The sequence below is a fragment of the Crinia signifera genome, chromosome 8, assembly GCF_055691185.1.
Source record: "Crinia signifera chromosome 8, ASM5569118v1, whole genome shotgun sequence".
In the NCBI taxonomy this organism is placed as follows: Eukaryota; Metazoa; Chordata; class Amphibia; order Anura; family Myobatrachidae; genus Crinia; species Crinia signifera.
Window position 1 is genome coordinate 181180934 of NC_139224.1, and position 21761 is coordinate 181202694.

A 21761-nucleotide genomic window follows, 5' to 3' on the forward strand; every position below is an offset into this window, starting at 1 on the left:
GGGTATGAAAAGGTCGGAGGACGCGTACCGCTGTGCTCCCCACGCTTCGGGTTGGCGTTGATAGTGGGGTGGCGTTAACAATGGGGGGGCATTTAACATAGTCATTACCCATCAGGGTGGGTGTATAATCAAAAATCGGGTCTGGGGGGGCATTTAACATAGGAATCAGACATCTGGGTGCCTGTACAATTAAAAATCGGGTCCAATCACGTCGCATCGCAAGCGATCATATCGCATGCGATGGGACGCGATTTTTGGTTGTACAATGCCCTACGATGGAAATTGTGGGCGCCGTGATAATACACAAGTACTTTGTCTTTTATTCTGTACTGCTTACATTTGAATTTCATTTAATGTTCATTGTATGTGGGCATTTGATAATAATAAAGATATATTATTATTACACCACACCCCAGCACCTCCCACATACCTGTGTGACATCACACCCCAACACCTCCCACATACCTGTGTGACATCATACCCCAACACCTCCCACATACCTGTGTGACATCACTTCCCACATCCCTGTGTGATATCACACCGCAACACCTCTCTCATACCTGTGTGACATCACCTCCCACATACCTGTGACATCACACCCCAGCACCTCCCACATACCTATGTGACATCATCCCACAGCACCTCCCACATACTTGTGACATCACACCTCAGCACCTCCCACATCCCTGTGTGATATTACACCGCAACACCTCTCTCATACCTGTGTGACATCACCTCCCACATACCTGTGACATCACACCCCAGCACCTCCCATATACCTGTGAGATATCACCCAGCGACATGCGTCCCTTCTGCCTGCCCGCCCCACCACAGCAATGCCTCATACAAGTGCACCCAGTGACCTGCGTCCCTTCTGCCCCCAAACAATGCATCTGATTAGTAGAAAGGGATTTCACTTTACTTTATTGGAAAATAAATGCCAATGAGGCGACGCGTAGACTTTCAGTCACATGATGGCTGGCGCTTGCAGCCATATCCCGGCACAGTGATGACTCCATCGGGGGAAGCTGCTGTATACTTTGTCGGTTTTGCGCTGTCTCAGGAGATCTTTCTCTGTTATGTCCTGTAACATTTCACATCTTATTTTGAGAGCTGATGGATACGGAGGACGGTTACTGCCGGTGATAGGCGTTTCCATGGTAACACTCTCCATTTCCATTACTGTGAGAAGTCTTAGCTTGTTACACAGACCCTGAGCTGCTGCAATCCAGTCTCTACACGCCGGTCAAAGCTCCTCTTTCTTCTTCAAGATCAGTTTCCTGACCTGCGCTAGAACATCTGGTTTCACTGTCTCCACAGACTCCGAGGGACCCCAGGCATCCACCACTTTCCCATCAGGTCCAATTAGATATTTCCAGAAATTCCAGTCTGGTTCTTTGCCGGAGGAATCTGGTTAAGTGCAAAACATAAAACATATCACACATTCAGTAACATTCAGAGTATAGAGCATAAGTAACATCCCAATCACTGGAAGATGCACCAACCTACTGCTGATACTGACCCCATATTTACTAACGTGTGATCAGTAACACAAAGCGCAGCTCTCCCGAGAGGAGCTGTATCTGGCTACAGTGAAACGCGTCAGCACAGAGACTCCGCACATCTACTGAGCACCTTACTACTCCCAATTTGGACCCGGACCAGCCGCCCATGTAAAAGATCTTTATCCACACACCAATTGCTGCTCCATATCCATTTCACTCTCTTCAACACCACCAATATGGAGGAAATTGCTGCTATATATTCTGAACAGGAATAATTCCCCAAGTGGTGGAATAGTGGTAACTAGAGGTGGACTTTACTCTTTGTGGCACATACAGAAACGGATCCCACAAATGCACTTATTATAAGCAGAGGTTTTTTATGCTCAGTTATTTTATGTGCCTTTTAATATTAAATATTATTAATGCACTATCTCATTATTATTATTATAATTTTATTTATAAGGCGCCACAAGTGTTTCGCAGCGCCGTACAAAGGAACAATACAGGGAGACAAAACTTGGCATAACATTGAATAAATAACAAAAATACAGTACAAATAAAGAGCGCCACAGTTCAATACACATTACAGCTTAAATGTAAGTAGTGAGGACCCAATAAACATACAACTAGAGGCTTGATACCAATGATGGAGATGAGTATGCGGACGAAGATGGTCACTGAGTGTTTGAGTATAGGAGAGCTGTGAGTGACATGTGAAGAGAAGTGGGCTTTGACAACAGGAGGGAAGAGGGCCCTACTCGGAGGAGCTTACAATCTAGTAGGAAGGGGAGACTGACAGATTACAAGAGGTGCAAGCGAGGGGGTGGTGGTTAGATAGCAGGATGTAAACAGGCAAGGGGTCGGAGAACCAGCTGGTTTATGCAGTGGAAGGGTACGCTTTGATGAATAGGTGAGTTTTCAGTGCCCGTTTGAAGCTTTGCAAGGTCGGGGAGAGTCTAATGGAGCGAGGGAGTGCGTTCCACTGAAGGGGTGCAGCACGGGCAAAGTCCTGTACTCTAGCGTGGGAAGCAGTGATCAGGGTGGAGGAGAGACGACAGTCGTCAGCTGACCGTAGAGGGCGGGAGGGTATATGAATGGAGATGAGGTTAGAGATATATGGAGAAATGGAATTAGAGATGGCCCTGTATGAGTGTGAGGTGTTTGAAGAGGATTCTGTAGGGGAATGGAAGCCAGTGCAGATTTTGTTGAAGGGGAGTAGCAGAGTTAGAGCCGCGGGAGAGGAAGATAAGCCTGGCTGCAGCATTGAGGACACCGCATCATTTGTTATGTCAGGGCTACTTTTTCCATTCTTGCGTTTCTTTAGACAAAGTCGGGATTGACGTGCGATTTAGTGCGTTTTTTATTAATGATAAAGTGATCTTAGACATGAAAGTATGCGGTATTTAGTGAAAAACTGCGAGGGGCCCCTGGCCCCAAGCATAACCAGCACTGGGCACATTGAGCCGGTCTTGGTTTTAGAAATTCAGGGGACAAAAAACAAAGAGAATCCCATAAAACCAGCGCCAGGCTTAAGGAGCCAGTCCTGGTTCCCAAAATGGTTATATATGGTATCGACAGGGTGATTGTTGACAATACCATGGTCGACAGCCTTTAGTTAGACGCCTATACTTGGTCGTCCTTATTTATTTGCGATTTTTGCTTATTTTAAGGATGATGTTCCAATCACCACTGTGTATGCAGTCACCGGCTCCCTAATGCAGTGGTCAGCGAACTCGGTCCTCGTTACCCCACACAGTGCATGTTTTGCTGGTAACTCAGCAGGTGCACAGATGTACTAATTACTCACAGACACAATTTATAAGGTCCGTACGTGAAGCTAGTTATTTCACTTGTGATTCTGTGAGGAGACCTGCAAAACAAGCACTGCGTGGGGTAATGAGGACCGAGTTCCCTGACCACTGCCCTAATGTAATAATCAGATGGTCGGGGATCCTACGTGGAGGCATCTGGGTGCGATCTGTAATGTATGATTCCAATTACCGATGTGTATCCAGTCACCGGCTCCCTAATGTAATAATCAGATGGTCGGGGATCCTACGTGGAAGCATCTGGGTGCGATCTGTACTGTATGATTCCAATCACCGCTGTGTATGCAGTCACCGGCTCCCTAATGTAATAATCAGATGGTCGGGGATCCTACGTGGAGGCATCTGGGTGCGATCTGTAATGTGCGATTCCAATCACCGCTGTGTATCCAGTCACCGGCTCCTAATGTAATAATCAGATGGTCGGGGAATCCTACGTGGAAGCATCTGGGTGCAATCTGTACTGTATGATTCCAATCACCGCTGTGTATGCAGTCACCGGCTCCCTAATGTGATAATCAGATGGTCGGGGATCCTACGTGGAGGCATCTGGATGCGATCTGTACTGTATGATTCCAATCACCGCTGTGTATGTAGTCACCGGCTCCTAATGTAATAATCAGATGGTCGGGGATCCTACGTGGAGGCATCTGGGTGCAATCTGTAATGTATGATTCCAATCACCGCTGTGTATGCAGTCACCGTCTCCTAATGTAATAATCAGATGGTCGGGGATCCTACGTGGAGGCATCTGGGTGCGATCTGTACTGTAGGATTCCAATCACCCATGTGTATGCAGTCACCGGCTCCCTAATGTAATAATCAGATGGTCGGGGATCCTACGTGGAGGCATCTGGGTGCGATCTATAATGTATGATTCCAATCACCGCTGTGTATGCAGTCACCGGCTCCCTAATATAATAATCAGATGGTCGGGGATCCTACGTGGAGGCATCTGGGTGCGATCTGTACTGTATGATTCCAATCACCGCTGTGTATGCAGTCACCGGCTCCCTAATATAATAATCAGATGGTCGGGGATCCTACGTGGAGGCATCTGGGTGCGATCTGTACTGTATGATTCCAATCACCGCTGTGTATGCAGTCACCGGCTCCCTAATGTAATAATCAGATGGTCGGGAATCCTACGTGGAGGCATCTGGGTGCGATCTGTAATGTATGATTCCAATCACCGCTGTGTATGCAGTCACCGGCTCCCTAATGTAATAATCAGATGGTCGGGGATCCTACGTGGAGGCATCTGGGTGCGATCTGTACTGTATGATTCCAATCACCACTGTGTATGCAGTCACCGGCTCCCTAATGTAATAATCAGATGGTCGGGGATCCTACGTGGAAGCATCTGGGTGCGATCTGTACTGTATGATTCCAATCACCGCTGTGTATCCAGTCACCGGCTCCTAATGTAATAATCAGATGGTCGGGAATCCTACGTGGGAGCATCTGGGTGCGATCTGTACTGTATGATTCCAATCACCGCTGTGTATGCAGTCACCGGCTCCCTAATGTAATAATCAGATGGTCGGGGATCCTACGTGGAAGCATCTGGGTGCGATCTGTAATGTATGATTCCAATCACCGCTGTTTATGCAGTCACCGGCTCCCTAATGTAATAATCAGATGGTCGGGGATCCTACGTGGAGGCATCTGGGTGCGATCTGTAATGTATGATTCCAATCACCGCTGTGTATGCAGTCACCGGCTCCCTAATGTAATAATCAGATGGTCGGGGATCCTACGTGGAGGCATCTGGGTGCGATCTGTAATGTATGATTCCAATCACCGCTGTGTATGCAGTCACCGGCTCCTAATGTAATAATCAGATGGTCGGGAATCCTACGTGGAAGCATCTGGGTGCGATCTGTACTGTATGATTCCAATCACCGCTGTGTATGCAGTCACCGGCTCCCTAATATAATAATCAGATGGTCGGGGGATCCTACGTGGAAGCATCTAGGTGTGATCTGTAATGTATGATTCCAATCACCGCTGTGTATCCAGTCACCGGCTCCTAATGTTATAATCAGATGGTCGGGGATCCTACGTGGAAGCATCTGGGTGCGATCTGTAATGTAGGATTCGAATCACCGCTGTGTATGCAGTCACTGGCTCCTAATGTAATAATCAGATGGTCGGGAATCCTACATGGAAGCATCTGGGTGCGATCTGTACTGTATGATTCCAATCACCGCTGTGTATGCAGTCACCAGCTCCCTAATGTAATAATCAGATGGTCGGGGATCCTACGTGGAAGCATCTGGGTGCGATCTGTACTGTATGATTCCAATCACCGCTGTGTATGCAGTCACCGGCTCCTAATGTAATAATCAGATGGTCGGGGATCCTACGTGGAGGCATCTGGATGCTATCTGTAATGTGCGATTCCAATCACCGCTGTGTATGTAGTCACCGGCTCCTAATGTAATAATCAGATGGTCGGGGATCCTACGTGGAAGCATCTGGGTGCGATCTGTAATGTATGATTCCAATCACCGCTGTGTATGCAGTCACCGGCTCCCTAATGTAATAATCAGATGGTCGGGGATCCTACGTGGAGGCATCTGGGTGCGATCTGTACTGTATGATTCCAATCACCGCTGTGTATCCAGTCACCGGCTCCCTAATGTAATAATCAGATGGTCGGGGGATCCTACGTGGAAGCATCTGGGTGCGATCTGTACTGTATGATTCCAATCACCGCTGTGTATCCAGTCACCGGCTCCCTAATGTAATAATCAGATGGTCGGGGGATCCTACGTGGAGGCATCTGGGTGCGATCTGTAATGTATGATTCCAATCACCGCTGTGTATGCAGTCACCAGCTCCCTAATGTAATAATCAGATGGTCGGGATCCTATGTGGAAGCATCTGGGTGCGATCTGTACTGTATGATTCCAATCACCGCTGTGTATGCAGTCACCGGCTCCCTAATGTAATAATCAGATGGTCAAGGATCCTACGTGGAAGCATCTCGGTGCGATCTGTACTGTATGATTCCAATCACCGCTGTGTATCCAGTCACCGGCTCCTAATGTAATAATCAGATGGTCGGGGATCCTACGTGGAGGCATCTGGATGCTATCTGTAATGTGCGATTCCAATCACCGCTGTGTATGCAGTCACCGGCTCCCTAATGTAATAATCAGATGGTCGGGAATCCTACGTGGAGGCATCTGGGTGCGATCTGTACTGTATGATTCCAATCACCGCTGTGTATGCAGTCACCGGCTCCCTAATATAATAATCAGATGGTCGGGGATCCTACGTGGAAGCATCTGGGTGCGATCTGTACTGTATGATTCCAATCACCGCTGTGTATGCAGTCACCGGCTCCCTAATGTAATAATCAGATGGTCGGGGATCCTACGTGGAGGCATCTGGGTGCGATCTGTACTGTATGATTCCAATCACCGCTGTGTATGCAGTCACCGGCTCTCTAACATAATAATCAGATGGTCTGGGATCCTACGTGGAAGCATCTGGGTGCGATCTGTACTGTATGATTCCAATCACCGCTGTGTATGCAGTCACCGGCTCCTAACATAATAATCAGATGGTCTGGGATCCTACGTGGAAGCATCTGGGTGCGATCTGTAATGTGCGATTCCAATCACCGCTGTGTATGCAGTCACCGGCTCCCTAATATAATAATCAGATGGTCGGGGATCCTACGTGGAAGCATCTGGGTGCGATCTGTAATGTATGATTCCAATCACCGCTGTGTATCCAGTCACCGGCTCCCTAATGTAATAATCAGATGGTCGGGGATCCTACGTGGAAGCATCTGGGTGCGATCTGTAATGTATGATTCCAATCACCGCTGTGTATCCAGTCACCGGCTCCCTAATGTAATAATCAGATGGTCGGGGATCCTACGTGGAGGCATCTGGGTGCGATCTGTACTGTATGATTCCAATCACCGCTGTGTATCCAGTCACCGGCTCCTAATGTTATAATCAGATGGTCGGGGATCCTACGTGGAAGCATCTGGGTGCGATCTGTAATGTAGGATTCGAATCACCGCTGTGTATGCAGTCACCGGCTCCTAATGTAATAATCAGATGGTCGGGAATCCTACGTGGAGGCATCTGGGTGCGATCTGTACTGTATGATTCCAATCACCGCTGTGTATGCAGTCACTGGCTCCTAATGTAATAATCAGATGGTCGGGAATCCTACATGGAAGCATCTGGGTGCGATCTGTAATGTATGATTCCAATCACCGCTGTGTATGCAGTCACCGGCTCCTAATGTAATAATCAGATGGTCGGGAATCCTACGTGGAGGCATCTGGGTGCGATCTGTACTGTATGATTCCAATCACCGCTGTGTATGCAGTCACTGGCTCCTAATGTAATAATCAGATGGTCGGGGATCCTACGTGGAGGCATCTGGGTGCGATCTGTACTGTATGATTCCAATCACCGCTGTGTATGCAGTCACTGGCTCCTAATGTAATAATCAGATGGTCGGGGATCCTACGTGGAAGCATCTGGGTGCGATCTGTACTGTATGATTCCAATCACTGCTGTGTATGCAGTCACCGGCTCCTAATGTAATAATCAGATGGTCGGGGATCCTACGTGGAAGCATCTGGGTGCGATCTGTACTGTATGATTCCAATCACCGCTGTGTATCCAGTCACCGGCTCCCTAATGTAATAATTAGATGGTCGGGGATCCTACGTGGAGGCATCTGGGTGCGATCTGTAATGTATGATTCCAATCACTGCTGTGTATGCAGTCACCGGCTCCCTAATGTAATAATCAGATGGTCAAGGATCCTACGTGGAAGCATCTCGGTGCGATCTGTACTGTATGATTCCAATCACCGCTGTGTATGCAGTCACCGGCTCCTAATGTAATAATCAGATGGTCGGGGATCCTACGTGGAGGCATCTGGATGCTATCTGTAATGTGCGATTCCAATCACCGCTGTGTATGCAGTCACCGGCTCCCTAATGTAATAATCAGATGGTCGGGGATCCTACGTGGAGGCATCTGGGTGCGATCTGTAATGTATGATTCCAATCACCGCTGTGTATCCAGTCACCGGCTCCCTAATGTAATAATCAGATGGTCGGGGATCCTACGTGGAGGCATCTGGGTGCGATCTGTAATGTATGATTCCAATCACCGCTGTGTATCCAGTCACCAGCTCCCTAATGTAATAATAAGATGGTCGGGGGATCCTACGTAGAAGCATCTGGGTGCGATCTGTACTGTATGATTCCAATCACCGCTGTGTATGCAGTCACCAGCTCCATAATGTAATAATCAGATGGTCGGGGATCCTACGTGGAGGCATCTGGGTGCGATCTGTACTGTATGATTCCAATCACCGCTGTGTATGCAGTCACCGGCTCCCTAATGTAATAATCAGATGGTCTGGGATCCTACGTGGAGGCATCTGGGTGCGATCTGTAATGTGCGATTCCAATCACCGCTGTGTATGCAGTCACCGGCTCCTAATATAATAATCAGATGGTCGGGAATCCTACGTGGAGGCATCTGGGTGCGATCTGTACTGTATGATTCCAATCACAGCTGTGTATGCAGTCACTGGCTCCTAATGTAATAATCAGATGGTCGGGAATCCTACATGGAAGCATCTGGGTGCGATCTGTAATGTATGATTCCAATCACCGCTGTGTATGCAGTCACCGGCTCCCTAATGTAATAATCAGATGGTCGGGAATCCTATGTGGAAGCATCTGGGTGCGATCTGTACTGTAAGATTCCAATCACCCGGTGTATGCAGTCACCGGCTCCCTAATGTAATAATCAGATGGTCGGGGATCCTACGTGGAAGCATCTGGGTGCGATCTGTACTGTATGATTCCAATCACCGGCTCCCTAATGTAATAATCAGATGGTCGGGGATCCTACGTGGAGGCATCTGGGTGCGATCTGTAATGTGCGATTCCAATCACCGCTGTGTATGCAGTCACCGGCTCCCTAATGTAATAATCAGATGGTCGGGAATCCTATGTGGAAGCATCTGGGTGCGATCTGTAATGTATGATTCCAATCACCGCTGTGTATGCAGTCACCGGCTCCTAATGTAATAATCAGATGGTCGGGGATCCTACGTGGAGGCATCTGGGTGCGATCTGTACTGTATGATTCCAATCACCGCTGTGTATGCAGTCACCGGCTCCTAATGTAATAATCAGATGGTCGGGAATCCTACGTGGAAGCATCTGGGTGCGATCTGTACTGTATGATTCCAATTACCGCTGTGTATGCAGTCACCGGCTCCCTAATGTAATAAACAGATGGTCGGGATCCTACGTGGAAGCATCTGGGTGCGATCTGTAATGTGCGATTCCAATCACCGCTGTGTATGCAGTCACCGGCTCCCTAATGTAATAATCAGATGGTCGGGGATCCTACGTGGAAGCATCTGGGTGCGATCTGTAATGTATGATTCCAATCACCGCTGTGTATGCAGTCACCGTCTCCTAATGTAATAATCAGATGGTCGGGGATCCTACGTGGAGGCATCTGGGTGCGATCTGTACTGTATGATTCCAATCACCGCTGTGTATGCAGTCACCGGCTCCTAATGTAATAATCAGATGGTCGGGGATCCTACGTGGAGGCATCTGGGTGCGATCTGTACTGTATGATTCCAATCACCGCTGTGTATGCAGTCACCGGCTCCCTAATGTAATAATCAGATGGTCGGGGATCCTACGTGGAGGCATCTGGGTGCGATCTGTAATGTGCGATTCCAATCACCACTGTGTATGCAGTCACCGGCTCCTAATGTAATAATCAGATGGTCGGGATCCTACGTGGAGGCATCTGGGTGCGATCTGTAATGTGCGATTCCAATCACCGCTGTGTATGCAGTCACCGGCTCCCTAATGTAATAATCAGATGGTCGGGGAATCCTACGTGGAGGCATCTGGGTGCGATCTGTACTGTATGATTCCAATCACCGCTGTGTATGCAGTCACCGGCTCCTAATGTAATAATCAGATGGTCGGGGATCCTACGTGGAGGCATCTGGGTGCGATCTGTACTGTATGATTCCAATCACCGCTGTGTATCCAGTCACCGGCTCCTAATGTAATAATCAGATGGTCGGGAATCCTACGTGGAAGCATCTGGGTGCGATCTGTACTGTATGATTCCAATCACCGCTGTGTATTTAGTCACCGGCTCCCTAATGTAATAATCAGATGGTCGGGGATCCTACGTGGAAGCATCTGGGTGCAATCTGTAATGTATGATTCCAATCACCGCTGTGTATCCAGTCACCGGCTCCGTAATGTAATAATCAGATGGTCGGGGATCCTACATGGAAGCATCTGGGTGCGATCTGTACTGTATGATTCCAATCACCGCTGTGTATGTAGTCACCGGCTCCTAATGTAATAATCAGATGGTCGGGAATCCTACGTGGAAGCATCTGGGTGCGATCTGTAATGTATGATTCCAATCACCGCTGTGTATGCAGTCACCGGCTCCTAATGTAATAATCAGATGGTCGGGGATCCTACGTGGAGGCATCTGGGTGCGATCTGTAATGTGCGATTCCAATCACCGCTGTGTATGCAGTCACCGGCTCCTAATGTAATAATCAGATGGTCGGGGATCCTACGTGGAGGCATCTGGGTGCGATCTGTACTGTATGATTCCAATCACCGCTGTGTATGCAGTCACCGGCTCCTAATGTAATAATCAGATGGTCGGGGATCCTACGTGGAGGCATCTGGGTGCGATCTGTACTGTATAATTCCAATCACCGCTGTGTATGCAGTCACCGGCTCCCTAATGTAATAATCAGATGGTCGTGGGATCCTACGTGGAGGCATCTGGGTGCGATCTGTACTGTATGATTCCAATCACCGCTGTGTATGCAGTCACCGGCTCCCTAATGTAATAATCAGATGGTCGGGGATCCTACGTGGAGGCATCTGGGTGCGATCTGTACTGTATGATTCCAATCACCGCTGTGTATGCAGTCACCGGCTCCCTAATGTAATAATCAGATGGTCGGGGATCCTACGTGGAGGCATCTGGGTGCGATCTGTAATGTATGATTCCAATCACCGCTGTGTATGCAGTCACCGGCTCCTAATGTAATAATCAGATGGTCGGGGATCCTACGTGGAGGCATCTGGGTGCGATCTGTACTGTATGATTCCAATCACCGCTGTGTATGCAGTCACCGGCTCCCTAATGTAATAATCAGATGGTCGGGAATCCTACGTGGAGGCATCTGGGTGCGATCTGTACTGTATGATTCCAATCACCGCTGTGTATGCAGTCACCAGCTCCTAATGTAATAATCAGATGGTCGGGGATCCTACGTGGAAGCATCTGGGTGCGATCTGTACTGTATGATTCCAATCACCGCTGTGTATGCAGTCACCGGCTCCTAATGTAATAATCAGATGGTCGGGAATCCTACGTGGAGGCATCTGGGTGCGATCTGTACTGTATGATTCCAATCACCGCTGTGTATGCAGTCACCAGCTCCTAATGTAATAATCAGATGGTCGGGGATCCTACGTGGAAGCATCTGGGTGCGATCTGTAATGTATGATTCCAATCACCGCTGTGTATGCAGTCACCGGCTCCCTAATGTAATAATCAGATGGTCGGGATCCTATGTGGAAGCATCTGGGTGCAATCTGTAATGTATGATTCCAATCACCGCTGTGTATGCAGTCACCGGCTCCTAATGTAATAATCAGATGGTCGGGAATCCTATGTGGAGGCATCTGGGTGCGATCTGTAATGTGCGATTCCAATCACCGCTGTGTATGTAGTCACCGGCTCCTAATGTAATAATCAGATGGTCGGGGATCCTACGTGGAAGCATCTGGGTGCGATCTGTACTGTATGATTCCAATCACCGCTGTGTATGCAGTCACCGGCTCCCTAATGTAATAATCAGATGGTCGGGGATCCTACGTGGAAGCATCTGGGTGCAATCTGTAATGTGCGATTCCAATCACCGCTGTGTATGCAGTCACCGGCTCCTAATGTAATAATCAGATGGTCGGGAATCCTACGTGGAGGCATCTGGGTGCGATCTGTAATGTATGATTCCAATCACCGCTGTGTATGCAGTCACCGGCTCCCTAATGTAATAATCAGATGGTCGGGAATCCTACGTGGAGGCATCTGGGTGCGATCTGTACTGTATGATTCCAATCACCGCTGTGTATGCAGTCACCGGCTCCCTAATGTAATAATCAGATGGTCGGGGATCCTACGTGGAGGCATCTGGGTGCGATCTGTACTGTATGATTCCAATCACCGCTGTGTATTTAGTCACCGGCTCCTAATGTAATAATCAGATGGTCGGGAATCCTACGTGGAGGCATCTGGGTGCGATCTGTACTGTATGATTCCAATCACCGCTGTGTATCCAGTCACCGGCTCCCTAATGTAATAAACAGATGGTCGGGAATCCTACGTGGAGGCATCTGGGTGCGATCTGTACTGTATGATTCCAATCACCGCTGTGTATGCAGTCACCGGCTCCCTAATGTAATAATCAGATGGTCGGGGATCCTACATGGAAGCATCTGGGTGCGATCTGTACTGTATGATTCCAATCACCACTGTGTATGCAGTCACCGGCTCCTAATGTAATAATCAGATGGTCGGGATCCTATGTGGAAGCATCTGGGTGCAATCTGTAATGTATGATTCCAATCACCGCTGTGTATGTAGTCACCGGCTCCTAATGTAATAATCAGATGGTCGGGAATCCTATGTGGAGGCATCTGGGTGCGATCTGTAATGTGCGATTCCAATCACCGCTGTGTATGCACTCACTGGCTCCCTAATGTAATAATCAGATGGTCGGCGATCCTACGTGGAGGCATCTGGGTGCGATCTGTAATGTGCGATTCCAATCACCGCTGTGTATGCAGTCACCGGCTCCCTAATGTAATAATCAGATGGTCGGGGATCCTACGTGGAAGCATCTGGGTGCGATCTGTAATGTGCGATTCCAATCACCGCTGTGTATGCAGTCACCGGCTCCTAATGTAATAATCAGATGGTCGGGAATCCTACGTGGAGGCATCTGGGTGCGATCTGTAATGTATGATTCCAATCACCGCTGTGTATGCAGTCACTGGCTCCCTAATGTAATAAACAGATGGTCGGGAATCCTACGTGGAAGCATCTGGGTGCAATCTGTACTGTATGATTCCAATCACCGCTGTGTATGCAGTCACCGGCTCCCTAATGTAATAATCAGATGGTCGGGGATCCTACGTGGAGGCATCTGGGTGCGATCTGTAATGTATGATTCCAATCACCGCTGTGTATGCAGTCACCGGCTCCCTAATGTAATAAACAGATGGTCGGGAATCCTACGTGGAGGCATCTGGGTGCGATCTGTACTGTATGATTCCAATCACCGCTGTGTATGCAGTCACCGGCTCCCTAATGTAATAATCAGATGGTCGGGGATCCTACATGGAAGCATCTGGGTGCGATCTGTACTGTATGATTCCAATCACCACTGTGTATGCAGTCACCGGCTCCTAATGTAATAATCAGATGGTCGGGGATCCTACGTGGAGGCATCTGGGTGCGATCTGTAATGTATGATTCCAATCACTGCTGTGTATCCAGTCACCGGCTCCCTAATGTAATAATCAGATGGTCGGGGATCCTACATGGAAGCATCTGGGTGCGATCTGTACTGTATGATTCCAATCACCACTGTGTATGCAGTCACCGGCTCCTAATGTAATAATCAGATGGTCGGGGATCCTACGTGGAGGCATCTGGGTGCGATCTGTAATGTATGATTCCAATCACTGCTGTGTATCCAGTCACCGGCTCCCTAATGTAATAATCAGATGGTCGGGGATCCTACGTGGAGGCATCTGGGTGCGATCTGTACTGTATGATTCCAATCACCGCTGTGTATGCAGTCACCAGCTCCTAATGTAATAATCAGATGGTCAGGGATCCTACGTGGAAGCATCTGGGTGCGATCTGTAATGTATGATTCCAATCACCGCTGTGTATGCAGTCACCGGCTCCCTAATGTAATAATCAGATGGTCGGGATCCTATGTGGAAGCATCTGGGTGCGATCTGTAATGTATGATTCCAATCACCGCTGTGTATGCAGTCACCGGCTCCCTAATGTAATAATCAGATGGTCGGGATCCTACGTGGAAGCATCTGGGTGCAATCTGTACTGTATGATTCCAATCACCGCTGTGTATGCAGTCACCGGCTCCCTAATGTAATAATCAGATGGTCGGGAATCCTATGTGGAGGCATCTGGGTGCGATCTGTAATGTGCGATTCCAATCACCGCTGTGTATGCAGTCACCGGCTCCCTAATGTAATAATCAGATGGTCGGGGATCCTACGTGGAAGCATCTGGGTGCGATCTGTAATGTGCGATTCCAATCACCGCTGTGTATGCAGTCACCGGCTCCTAATGTAATAATCAGATGGTCGGGAATCCTACGTGGAGGCATCTGGGTGCGATCTGTAATGTATGATTCCAATCACCGCTGTGTATGCAGTCACCGGCTCCCTAATGTAATAATCAGATGGTCGGGAATCCTACGTGGAGGCATCTGGGTGCGATCTGTACTGTATGATTCCAATCACCGCTGTGTATGCAGTCACCGGCTCCCTAATGTAATAATCAGATGGTCGGGGATCCTACGTGGAGGCATCTGGGTGCGATCTGTACTGTATGATTCCAATCACCGCTGTGTATTTAGTCACCGGCTCCTAATGTAATAATCAGATGGTCGGGAATCCTACGTGGAGGCATCTGGGTGCGATCTGTACTGTATGATTCCAATCACCGCTGTGTATCCAGTCACCGGCTCCCTAATGTAATAATCAGATGGTCGGGGATCCTACGTGGAGGCATCTGGGTGCGATCTGTAATGTATGATTCCAATCACCGCTGTGTATGCAGTCACCGGCTCCCTAATGTAATAATCAGATGGTCGGGATCCTACGTGGAAGCATCTGGGTGCAATCTGTACTGTATGATTCCAATCACCGCTGTGTATGCAGTCACCGGCTCCCTAATGTAATAATCAGATGGTCGGGATCCTACGTGGAAGCATCTGGGTGCAATCTGTACTGTATGATTCCAATCACCGCTGTGTATGCAGTCACCGGCTCCTAATGTAATAATCAGATGGTCGGGGATCATACGTGGAAGCATCTGGGTGCGATCTGTAATGTATGATTCCAATCACCGCTGTGTATGCAGTCACCGGCTCCCTAATGTAATAAACAGATGGTCGGGAATCCTACGTGGAGGCATCTGGGTGCGATCTGTACTGTATGATTCCAATCACCGCTGTGTATGCAGTCACCGGCTCCCTAATGTAATAATCAGATGGTCGGGGATCCTACATGGAAGCATCTGGGTGCGATCTGTACTGTATGATTCCAATCACCACTGTGTATGCAGTCACCGGCTCCTAATGTAATAATCAGATGGTCGGGGATCCTACGTGGAGGCATCTGGGTGCGATCTGTAATGTATGATTCCAATCACTGCTGTGTATCCAGTCACCGGCTCCCTAATGTAATAATCAGATGGTCGGGGATCCTACGTGGAGGCATCTGGGTGCGATCTGTACTGTATGATTCCAATCACCGCTGTGTATGCAGTCACCGGCTCCCTAATGTAATAATCAGATGGTCGGGGATCCTACGTGGAGGCATCTGGGTGCGATCTTTAATGTATGATTCCAATCACCGCTGTGTATGCAGTCACCGGCTCCCTAATGTAATAATCAGATGGTCGGGATCCTACGTGGAAGCATCTGGGTGCGATCTGTACTGTATGATTCCAATCACCGCTGTGTATGCAGTCACCGGCTCCCTAATGTAATAATCAGATGGTCGGGGATCCTACGTGGAGGCATCTGGGTGCGATCTGTAATGTATGATTCCAATCACCGCTGTGTATGCAGTCACCGGCTCCCTAATGTAATAAACAGATGGTCGGGAATCCTACGTGGAGGCATCTGGGTGCGATCTGTACTGTATGATTCCAATCACCGCTGTGTATGCAGTCACCGGCTCCCTAATGTAATAATCAGATGGTCGGGGATCCTACGTGGAAGCATCTGGGTGCGATCTGTACTGTATAATTCCAATCACCGCTGTGTATGCAGTCACCAGCTCCCTAATGTAATAATCAGATGGTCGGGGATCCTACATGGAAGCATCTGGGTGCGATCTGTACTGTATGATTCCAATCACCACTGTGTATGCAGTCACCGGCTCCTAATGTAATAATCAGATGGTCGGGGATCCTACGTGGAGGCATCTGGGTGCGATCTGTAATGTATGATTCCAATCACTGCTGTGTATCCAGTCACCGGCTCCCTAATGTAATAATCAGATGGTCGGGGATCCTACGTGGAGGCATCTGGGTGCGATCTGTACTGTATGATTCCAATCACCGCTGTGTATGCAGTCACCGGCTCCCTAATGTAATAATCAGATGGTCGGGGATCCTACGTGGAGGCATCTGGGTGCGATCTTTAATGTATGATTCCAATCACCGCTGTGTATGCAGTCACCGGCTCCTAATGTAATAATCAGATGGTCGGGGATCCTACGTGGAAGCATCTGGGTGCGATCTGTACTGTATGATTCCAATCACCGCTGTGTATGCAGTCACCGGCTCCCTAATGTAATAATCAGATGGTCGGGAATCCTACGTGGAGGCATCTGGGTGCGATCTGTAATGTATGATTCCAATCACCGCTGTGTATGCAGTCACCGGCTCCTAATGTAATAATCAGATGGTCGGGGATCCTACGTGGAGGCATCTGGGTGCAATCTGTACTGTATGATTCCAATCACCGCTGTGTATCCAGTCACCGGCTCCTAATGTAATAATCAGATGGTCGGGAATCCTACGTGGAGGCATCTGGGTGCGATCTGTAATGTATGATTCCAATCACTGCTGTGTATCCAGTCACCGGCTCCCTAATGTAATAATCAGATGGTCGGGGATCCTACGTGGAGGCATCTGGGTGCGATCTGTAATGTATGATTCCAATCACCGCTGTGTATCCAGTCACCGGCTCCCTAATGTAATAATCAGATGGTCGGGAATCCTACGTGGAAGCATCTGGGTGCGATCTGTACTGTATGATTCCAATCACCGCTGTGTATGTAGTCACCGGCTCCTAATGTAATAATCAGATGGTCGGGGATCCTACGTGGAGGCATCTGGGTGCGATCTGTACTGTATGATTCCAATCACCGCTGTGTATCCAGTCACCGGCTCCTAATGTAATAATCAGATGGTCGGGAATCCTACGTGGAGGCATCTGGGTGCGATCTGTACTGTATGATTCCAATCACCGCTGTGTATGCAGTCACCAGCTCCCTAATGTAATAATCAGATGGTCGGGGAATCCTACGTGGAGGCATCTGGGTGCGATCTGTACTGTATGATTCCAATCACCGCTGTGTATGCAGTCACCTGCTCCCTAATGTAATAATCAGATGGTCGGGGAATCCTACGTGGAGGCATCTGGGTGCGATCTGTACTGTATGATTCCAATCACCGCTGTGTATGCAGTCACCGGCTCCCTAATATAATAATCAGATGGTCAGGGATCCTACGTGGAGGCATCTGGGTGCGATCTGTACTGTATGATTCCAATCACCGCTGTGTATGCAGTCACCGGCTCCCTAATGTAATAATCAGATGGTCGGGGTTTTCTGGCGATTCCCCTTGGTAACGAGAACACACCCCCATGCAGTGAAAACAGAGTTGTTTGCGAGCACTAGGATGATGATGGGACGAAGGTGAGGCTGACGTGCTGTGACATGAGCCGCTCGCCCGCGGCAACCATCAGCCTGCTTGCATACCCATGGGGATGCCCATCAAACGATGGTCATTCCTATGGACAGCCGCATTCCTGCCGCAGTCCAGCCCAATGCTTGCGTATGGCTCAGCAACCATGTAAGTCACCAAAGCCATTCACACAGAGGGGATGTACATGTGCATAGTAGACCATGCGCAGTCCCCAAAACATCGAGATAGGGCTGAACGTGCTATAGTGCTAACTAGGATCACCCCCTAAGTGTGCAGAGAGCCAGATCATAGTGAGAATACACACAATTGTATCCAATACCTGCACAGCCTGTGACGTGACCTCCCCGCTATCTCCTGCAGAGGATTCATTACGTGCATTACTCAGTCCTTGCATTACTCAGTCCTTGCATTACTCAGTCCTTGCATTAAATCAGTCCTTGCATTAAATCAGTCCTTGCATTACTCAGTTCTTACATTAAATCAGTCCTTACATTAAATCAGTCCTTACATTAAATCAGTCCTTACATTAAATCAGTCCTTATATTAAAATCAGTCCTTATATTAAAATCAGTCCTTGCATTACTCAGTCCTTGCATTACTCAGTCCTTGCATTACTCAGTCCTTGCATTACTCAGTCCTTGCATTAAATCAGTCCTTGCATTAAATCAGTCCTTGCATTAAATCAGTCCTTGCATTAAATCAGTCCTTGCATTAAATCAGTCCTTGCATTAAATCAGTCCTTACATTAAATCAGTCCTTGCATTACTCAGTCCTTGCATTACTCAGTCCTTGCATTAAATCAGTCCTTACATTAAATCAGTCATTTCACTAGTAATATAGATGAATTGTGTCCCTAACATACAGCCTCTCACACGCTTCTGATCACGGCCCCGGTTCGCTCACCAGACAGGTACTTGAAGGCGGCGTTAGCTCCGGTCCCAGCGACCGCTATCTTACTGAACATGGGGAAAGAAACGCTGTAGGTCTTTCGGACAAATGATTCAATCTCACGATCACTGTTTGGCTCTTGCTGTCCAAACTGCTTACATGGGAAGCCCAAGACATTGAAGTGGTAGGGACCCAGCTCCCGCTGAAGCTTCTGCAGTGCCTTGTAGTGACTGTCGGTGAAGCCGCACTCACTGGCCACATTGACGACCAGTGACACCTGGGGAGAGTGACAAAGGGTCAGCGGTGTATTAGGTTATAGGCCGACATTTACTTCTATACGATGGGAAAAATTACCACATAATAATATTGGGATAATTTCCAGAGATAATAAAACTTCTTCAGTCTATACAGGGTATGGATGTCCTCCACAGCCCATGTAACACATCTAGCACATACATGCACAGTCCACAGCCCATGTAACACGTCTAGCACATGCATGCACAGTTCACAGACTAGGACATGTCTAGCACATACATGTACAGTCCGCAGCCCATGTAACACATCTAGTACATACATGCACAATCCACAGTCCATTTAACACGTCTAGCACATACATGCACAATCCGCAGACTAGGACGTGTCTAGCAAATACATGCACAGTCCGCAGACTAGGACGTGTCTAACCCCTACATGCACAGTCCGCAGACCAGGACATGTCTAGCACATACATGCACAGTCCGCAGACAAGGACGTGTCTGGCACATACATGCACAGTCCGCAGACTAGGACAAGTCTAGCACATACATGCACAGTCCACAGACTAGGACGTGTCTAGCACATACATGCACAGTCCGCAGACTAGGATGTGTCTAGCACATACATGCACAATTCGCAGACTAGGACTGTCTCACACGTACACAGATTATGGCGTGTCTAGCACACACACACAGACTACGACGTGTCTAGCACACACACACACACAGACTACAACGTGTCTAGCACAGACTACAACGTGTCTAGCACACACAGACTACGACGTGTCTAGCACACACAGACTACAACTGGTCTAGATACAAGGAGGAGAAATTGCTACTCGCACAGGACCCTCATTAGTATCGAGGATAATGGGTGGACCCCTTGGTGAGTGAATTATTTGAAAATTTCTAAATGGCACTCATTCTGGGTGTGCTACCACTGGACATATAAGATATACATGAATAACAAAAAGAAGAAAGTATGTCTCTACGTGGTGCACCTATTGAAGTTCTCACGAATAAAAATTAACTTTTATTAGTATTCTAGAAAGGCGAAATATAAAAACACACAGACACAACATATACGCAAATGTGTTTAAAAAACGGTGATTCTCCGACTCCACACACTTATTGACCGTGGATCAATGTAAATGATACAGGTATTATTATTGGCCGACACCTTATATCATGTTATTTGTATTGTTCAAAATTGTGGGTGTCTTGATGGCTATTTGCCTATGAGTGTAGGTGCAGTTAATTGACACAAGAGCGGTAAACAGCGTGATTATTGGTACATCATAGGTTAATAGTCAACTGTAACTTCTCTAGGGTCCCCAGATACAATGTCACAGTGAATAGTCTGGGTATCTCATCTAGAAATCCCTAAGTTTTGACACATGAGAGGCACTTTATGTATAAGGTTGACACCGGTGTCGACTAGTATCCCTGGTTTGTCACCCGGTGGTCTGTCCCAGGTTTATTACCAAAGGGGTCTGTCGCTGGCTGTCTATATTGTCACAGCCAGATATTACTGTGTTAATTGATGACACACCACCGTATTATGTCAATCTATAAGGGCAGATCGACACAGATGTCGACTATATGTGTCAACCTCTAATAGTAAGTTTATTTAAAAGTTTGCACAAATAGTTTCTAAGTGTTTGCCGAGTCTTTTAGGGTATTTTCAAAAAAGAACTCAGGACTCTTGTGCATGCCTTTGTTCTAATAATTCTTACTATTTAGTAGAACCGTATTATGCCCAGTGATGTCAACTGTGGGTATAGCTTAATCGCTTTTACTGTTGACCAGAGTTGTACTTAAGTAAGAGTATACTGGTGCAATCAGTCAATTATTAGGGCTTTGCTGCGTTCTACTAAAAATACTTAAAGAGTCGTCTCTATTGTGTCGACTAATATATCAGTCGTGCTTTTTAACATTCGCTATAAAGTAGCAGTTGGCTTGCTACAATAATGCAGTCAGGCTGTTTATGATGTAATCGCCACTCTGGTGGTAATTATTAAAACATACAGAGTACTTGACAAAACATTTGTCTTCATTCAGGAGGAATGGGTTTGCTACTCTGTGGACTTGTAGCAGAGAAGAAACAATGTATACCCTCTGGAGGGATTGGCAATTATCCACTCATTAGTGCAGCGTTTTATATACACAGTATGTCTCAGATTCTTGTGGATAGACTACCACAGTTCTGAGCACTAATAAATTGGTGCTGCGGGGCTCTGTAATAGAGTCCTGGATTTCAGCCAGGATTCCTCAGAGAGGGTGTAACTCTCCTGTGTGTCAATCAACAGTAAAGTCAGAGGTGACTAGCAAATTATCAACAGTGGTGTTCACCACCTAGTCAAGTCTCTGCACACTACAACGCTCATAGGGTTCCTGTAAATGAAAAATACAGATCAAAATACATCCTAGTCAGTGTGCGAGTCTCAGGAG

The 21761-nt window shown here is 47.8% G+C and overlaps 1 protein-coding gene across 1 annotated transcript in view; it reads right to left on the reverse strand.

The window, feature by feature from the left end:
* Positions 1-908: 908 nt before the first annotated feature.
* GPX7 (glutathione peroxidase 7) overlaps positions 909-21761 on the reverse strand; it is a 46018-nt gene continuing 25165 nt past the window's right edge. The window contains exons 2-3 of the mRNA XM_083157929.1: positions 19072-19333; positions 909-1410 (exon numbers count right to left, since the gene is read on the reverse strand). Coding sequence (XP_083014055.1) covers positions 1247-1410; positions 19072-19333 — 426 coding nt within the window. The 3' untranslated portion in view covers positions 909-1246. The remainder of the gene's footprint in view (positions 1411-19071; positions 19334-21761) is intronic.